At 34.9% G+C, this 6,000-nt stretch overlaps 1 protein-coding gene across 6 annotated transcripts in view; it reads left to right on the top strand.

Annotated features, from left to right (window-relative positions):
* Positions 1-6,000, top strand: part of Usp34 (ubiquitin specific peptidase 34) — a 191,979-nt gene that overhangs the window by 53,528 nt on the left and 132,451 nt on the right. For 5 of the 6 annotated variants that reach the window (XM_031342440.1, XM_031342435.1, XM_031342439.1 and 2 more), the window contains exons 11-15: positions 1,672-1,797; positions 1,975-2,104; positions 2,970-3,005; positions 3,457-3,587; positions 3,984-4,714. In XM_031342440.1, the coding sequence (XP_031198300.1) occupies positions 1,672-1,797; positions 1,975-2,104; positions 2,970-3,005; positions 3,457-3,587; positions 3,984-4,714 (1,154 nt within the window). The remainder of the gene's footprint in view (positions 1-1,671; positions 1,798-1,974; positions 2,105-2,969; positions 3,006-3,456; positions 3,588-3,983; positions 4,715-6,000) is intronic. The other variant, XM_031342437.1, reaches the window with a different exon arrangement.

The raw sequence follows: 6,000 nt of genomic DNA, 5'->3' as shown, positions 1-6,000 counted from the left end.
GAGAGAGAGAAGGAAGAAGAGGAGGAGGAGGAACAGGTTTATGATACAGCCCTGGGTGGCCTGGAACTTGGTCTGGAAATCACAGATTCATCTCCCTTTGCCTCTGAAGTTGGGATTAAGGGTGTGTGCTACTCATGTGCTTTTGAAAAGTTTTATAATATAGGTGTTGAAAAAAGTCTTTGTCCAGTTGCTCTAATGATAGTAAGCCTTCTGAAATGCAATTCTCCTCCCCTCCCCTTCTCTCCTCTCTTCTGTCTTCTGTCTTCTTTTTCTCTATCCCTTTTCTTGTTGAGGCAGTATATCATGTAGCCCAAGCTGATCTCAAACGCAGCAACTCACAGCTGATCTTACTCTTCTGTTTGTTCCTCAAGATAGGCCTGTGCCCTAACTTTCTATTAATTCTTTATATTAAAGTAGTGAACCTTACTGTTTCTTTGTATAACTTGTGACTTTTGTTGTCATTGATTACCAACTAGAATGTCTGCTGTTCTGTACTTGTAAAATTGGATTTCATAATATACAATTCTAAAACGGGTCCTAGAATGCTTTTTTGCCTCTTAGGAAATTTTATAACTTTGTTCTTTTGGATCTTTTCATCTCAAAATAAAATATTTGATTACTAAGGTTAATTTGGTATATAAATTATGTAAAATATTAACCATGACTCTCATGGTTAATATTATATTTTCATTGTATATTTTAGATTTCTACTTTTTATTAAACAGATTTTTTTTTCTTATCACTTGGTTTAGTCTTGAATTATTTTGATAAGAATTTCTAGTATGGGGGCTGGAGAGATGGCTCAGTGGTTAAGAGCACTGACTGTTCTTCCAAAGGTCCTGAGTTCAATTCCTAGCAACCATATGATGGCTCAAAACCATCTGTGATATGATCTCACTCCCTCTTCTGGTGTGTGTAAAGACAACTACAGTGTACTCATATACATAAAATAAATTAAATAAAAAAGGATTTTTAGTATTTTCTTTAGAAATTGTTAAATATTTGAAAAACTTTAATATTTGGAATATAACCTACCTGAAATCATTTTTCTTGTTACTTTTTTGTTGGTGTTTTCTCAAATAATTAAAAAAAATATTTATTAATTTTATGTATATGAATGTTTTGCCTGCACATATGTCTTGCCCTATATGTATGCAATGTCCAGCAGAGGCCAGAAGAGGGCTTTGGGTTCCCATGGGACTGGAGATACACTGCCATTTGGGTGCAGAGTTAAGTTCTGGACTTTGGAGGTACAGCCAGATGCTCTTAACTGCTGAGCCATGTCTCCAACCCTGTTCTTGGTTTTAATTGCCTATATTATAGCCATTATTTTTAGTACTGGGGACCAAACCCAAGTTTTCACACTCTAGGCATGCATTTTTCCTATTCCCTTCTAGTTTTTTTTTTATATTAATGACATTGATACTAGGATTCTGAAAACTTATATATTACTTGTTTTCCTTTTCTGACTACAAGTTAGCTTGTAGTTTGTTTGCCTTAGATAAGTCCGTTAAATTTTGCTTTTAATTTTTAGAAATAGTACCATTTATGCTATCCAGTAATTCTTTTTTCCATTGTATGAAATGCTTGTTGACTTTAAACCTGGCTTTTTTATGTCATTTAATTAGTTTACTTTGGACAATTTGTTAAGTGTTTGTCTTTTTATTTTAGCTGAAACACTGTAGTCGATATATTCATGACTTATTCCCTTCACTCATCAAGAATCTGGATCCTGTACCACTTAGACATTTACTTAATCTGGTCTCAGCTCTTGAGCCAAGTGTTCATACTGAACAGGTAATACATTGAAAGTATACTGGTATGTTTTGTTTTCTGCACAATGAGAATTTTGCTTAGTTGTTAAGATAACTTCACTTGTAATTAATGTACTGTTTCTATGTCATTTAGATTTTTAATAAGATATTAAATTTTTTATATTTTTTTATATGTCTAACCTTAATCTTTCTCTTATAGACACTGTACTTGGCATCCATGTTAATTAAAGCTTTGTGGAATAATGCACTTGCAGCAAAGGCTCAACTATCTAAACAGAGTTCTTTTGCATCTTTATTAAACACTAATATGCCCATTGGAAATAAGAAAGGTTAGTCAAGCATATTGTACCACAATAAGGTGTACCACATTTTGTATTTACTACTAAGGTGTCACATATTTTCTACTAGTACATTTTGTACACTCCTAATCTGAATATTCAAAATGCTCTAAACTCCACAACTCTGTTGAATAAAGACTTGTTCTTACACATAGAAAACCCTACTGTAACTGGTCACTGTCTAGTCATAAGTGCACTACAAATAATATTGTAAAGTAACTTTAGGGTGTGTTTGCAAGCCCGAAAAAATGGAAGTTTGTGGAAGAAGTATATGAATCAAATGAATTTTATGTTTAGCCTTCTAAAGTTCTAGAATAAACACAATCTGAGACACATGTATTTCAGGTAAATGATACTCAGTGTGTAGTCCCCAGTTCACCTTCACTCAGAGTGGAGTTTTGGATAGGAGTCATGTTTGGGACGGGAAGGATGCTATGTATTAGATGATTAATAAAGTGTTTCTGGGTATTGGGTTTTGCTGAAACTTTAAACAATGGGCATATTTTCAGAAGTTAGTAAATTTTTCATGTTAAATTTTTCTTCTTTGGAAAAGGAACAAAATGTTTTGTTAAGTAATTTTAAGATTAGAAAACAATTCACTCTTTGGATTTTTTACATCAGTGGTTTTCTAACTTGAGTTGCATGTATGGGTAATTTTGAGGGAGTTTCTAAAACTATATGCTTAAACCTAGAGTTTTCTTTTGACATAGACTACTGTTTTAGAATTCTCTGTGCAGGCACCCACAACAGCTAACAGGCTTCCTTATCTGTATCTTACTTAACATAACCGTCTATGCTATCCCAGAGAAGCTCAGTCACTTAGAGTGTTCCCTCCTGTTTTTTCCTTTTCCTTCAGAGGAAGAAGAGCTTAGAAGAGCAGCTCCTTCACCTTGTAAGTCGAGCTTTAGAATGCATGACAGTGTGACTTTGGAGTTCTGGTGATCTTTGAGCTTGTTCATTTTATGTAGTGTATATATGTTTTTTCAGTTTATGCTACACTCACAATTACATTTTGAGAAAAAGATTTTTAAACTATAAACTATTCATCTCACATTTTTCTTTCTTTTTTAAAATCTCTCTTGTGGAAGTCCTAAGCCGGCTAGACAGCAAACAACCATGCCAGTGAGCTATAGCCCCACGCTTCCTCTTACCGGTTTTATTTAAAATCATTAGTATTTAGATTTGAATGTTTATCTTTTTTAGAAATAACAAATTTAGAGGTTTTATTTTTGGCCAGCCTTTTAGCTTAAGGTTCCATAAATAATTCAAGGAATCAAAGCATGGTATCCTGTCAGATGTATGCTAATTCAATCAGAAACAAAAATGTAAAAATTTATTTTTAGGGTCCCCTGCAGCGAGTCCTCAAAGTAGTGATAACAGTGACACACATCAGAGTGGAGCCAGTGACATTGAAATGGATGAGCAGCTTATTAATAGAAACAAACATGTGCAGCAGCGACTGTCTGATACAGAGGTAAGGAAGTACTCAGTCTCTTAATAGACTTACAGAATATGTGCCATGTTTGTTAATTCAACTGAGAATGTAAATACCACTCTGGCATCTCTTTACATAGTAGGACTTTTGATGTTTTTTGAGGTTTATATTATTTTGTAGTATTTAAAGAAACATGGCAGTTCTGTTGTGGGGCTCAAAAGATAGAGCAGAGGTAAAGGCACTTGACACCAAGACTGACAGACTAAGGATCCCCGTGATCCAGAGTAGAAGAGAACCAACAAGTTGTCCTGTGACCTTCACATATATGCCATAGCACATGTGCATACAGACACTTGTAATAAATAAAATCACATTAGCCAGTTTGTTTCTTTTTAGCTGGTCTGAATTTTTAAATATATTTGTTTATAAATACAGGAATCCATGCAAGGAAGTTCTGATGAAACTGCCAACAGTGGTGAAGATGGAAGCAGTGGCCCTGGTAGCAGTAGTGGGCGTAGTGATGGATCTAGCAATGAAGTCAATTCAAGCCATGCAAGCCAATCTGCTGGGAGCCCTGGAAGTGAGGTCCAGTCAGAAGACATTGCAGACATCGAGGCCCTTAAAGAAGAGGAGGAAGAGGAGGAGGAGGAGGAAGAAGAAGAAGAAGAAGAAGAGGAAGAAGATGAAGAAGAAGAAGAAGATGAAGAAGAAGAAGAAGATGACGATGATGATCATGGTCACAATCCTGCCAAAAATACTTGTGGTACAGAACTTCGAAACAGAAAGTTAGAAAATCCAGCAGGCATTTGCTTGGGGGAATCCCAAGGCACATCTGAAAGGAATGGGACAAATAGTGGATCAGGAAAGGACCTGGTTTTTAACACTGAGCCATTGCCATCTGTAGATAACCGAATACGAATGCTAGATGCCTGTGCTCATGCTGAAGACCCAGAACATGGTATTTCAGGGCAAGTGAGTTCTGCTCACTTAGCACAAGGTTCTCAGGATGCTTGTATCACACGAAGTGGGGACTTTCTTGGGGAGACTATTGGAAATGAATTGTTTAATTGTCGACAGTTTATTGGTCCACAGCATCATCACCACCACCACCACCACCACCACCACCACCATCACCACCATCACCACCACCACCACCACCACGATGGGTAAGCATGCTTAAGAATAAATGCTTAGTTTGTATTTCTTGTAGTAAAATATTGCCAGTATTTCTTCAATTGCTATTTATTTTAATTAAATACTACTTAGGAGTAGTGTAATACAAAATATAAATGCAATACAAAATATAAATGCAATTTTCAAGTAGGTAATATTAAACTTTATTGTTGTCAACTTAAAAAAATGCAAAATAAAAGCTAAGACTGATTGCTGCTAGTGTACCTCAAGGCCTTGGTTCCCTCCACAGCTCTAAGAAAAGTAAGGCTCATTTTATTTACATACTTTTTTTAAAGTAATGCTTAAAAGATCATAAATACCTTAACCATTACAAAAACTAAAGTACTTTGCATTTTCTAGTTAAATATTGAGTAGTACATGTATGTTTGCTTTTGCAAAGCTGAGAATTAAATGCAGTGCTTTGCTTGTGCTGCGTATGCATCTACTTAGCTTTGTTCTTGATTCACATCAGTGTATTTGGGAGAATCACAATACCTCTCTATTTAAAACATGTTTTTTTGCCCTGTGTAATGGCCAAAGGTGCACAGCAGATATTGTACTATTTTATTAGGCAGCATAGATTCAGAAGCATAAATTGCTTCAACTCTTTTGTAGCAATTCTCTGAAAGCACATATAAGATCACTTGTGGAAATTTGGATTAAATGTTGATGAGAAACATTGATCTTCTAATTTTAGGTTATTATTAAGGATGGTTGCAGTAAAAGGTTTTTGTTGTATTTGTTAAGTATATCTATTGTATACCGTAAGTGATTGTTATTTGAGGAATTTAAAGTAGGACTAAGTCCTTAATTTTTTTAGTTTTTCTTCTTTCTCTTCCTCCTCATTGTTGTTGTTGTTATTATTATTATTATTTTCTTGAAATAGTATCTAACTGTGTAGACCAGGTTGTCCTCCACCTCATAGGAGACCTCCTGCTTCTGCTTGGGATTACAGGCTGGTGCACCATGCTTGGAAACCTTTTTTTACAAAAAAACAACAATACAAAAAAGTGTTACAGGTTTCTTACGAAAATTTCATGGGCCACTATGTTTGTCACAAATGTGTAATTAACTTTTAACCTGCAATTTATTATGAGTATAAGTAGATATCTTTTGGGTTGATGGTGATAGATAAATGTTTGGTTTATCAGAATGTATTTCTAAGAGAGACTTGCTTTTTTGCCAAATTTTACAAAATTCAGTTAAATGAACTCTATGTGTGTTATTATTTTCATCATAAAGGTATTGAAGTTTTGCCGCCACTGTTCTAACTTCCACA

This window comes from Mastomys coucha, unplaced genomic scaffold, assembly GCF_008632895.1.
Source record: "Mastomys coucha isolate ucsf_1 unplaced genomic scaffold, UCSF_Mcou_1 pScaffold22, whole genome shotgun sequence".
In the NCBI taxonomy this organism is placed as follows: Eukaryota; Metazoa; Chordata; class Mammalia; order Rodentia; family Muridae; genus Mastomys; species Mastomys coucha.
This window is presented reverse-complemented; position numbering and strand designations above follow the sequence as displayed.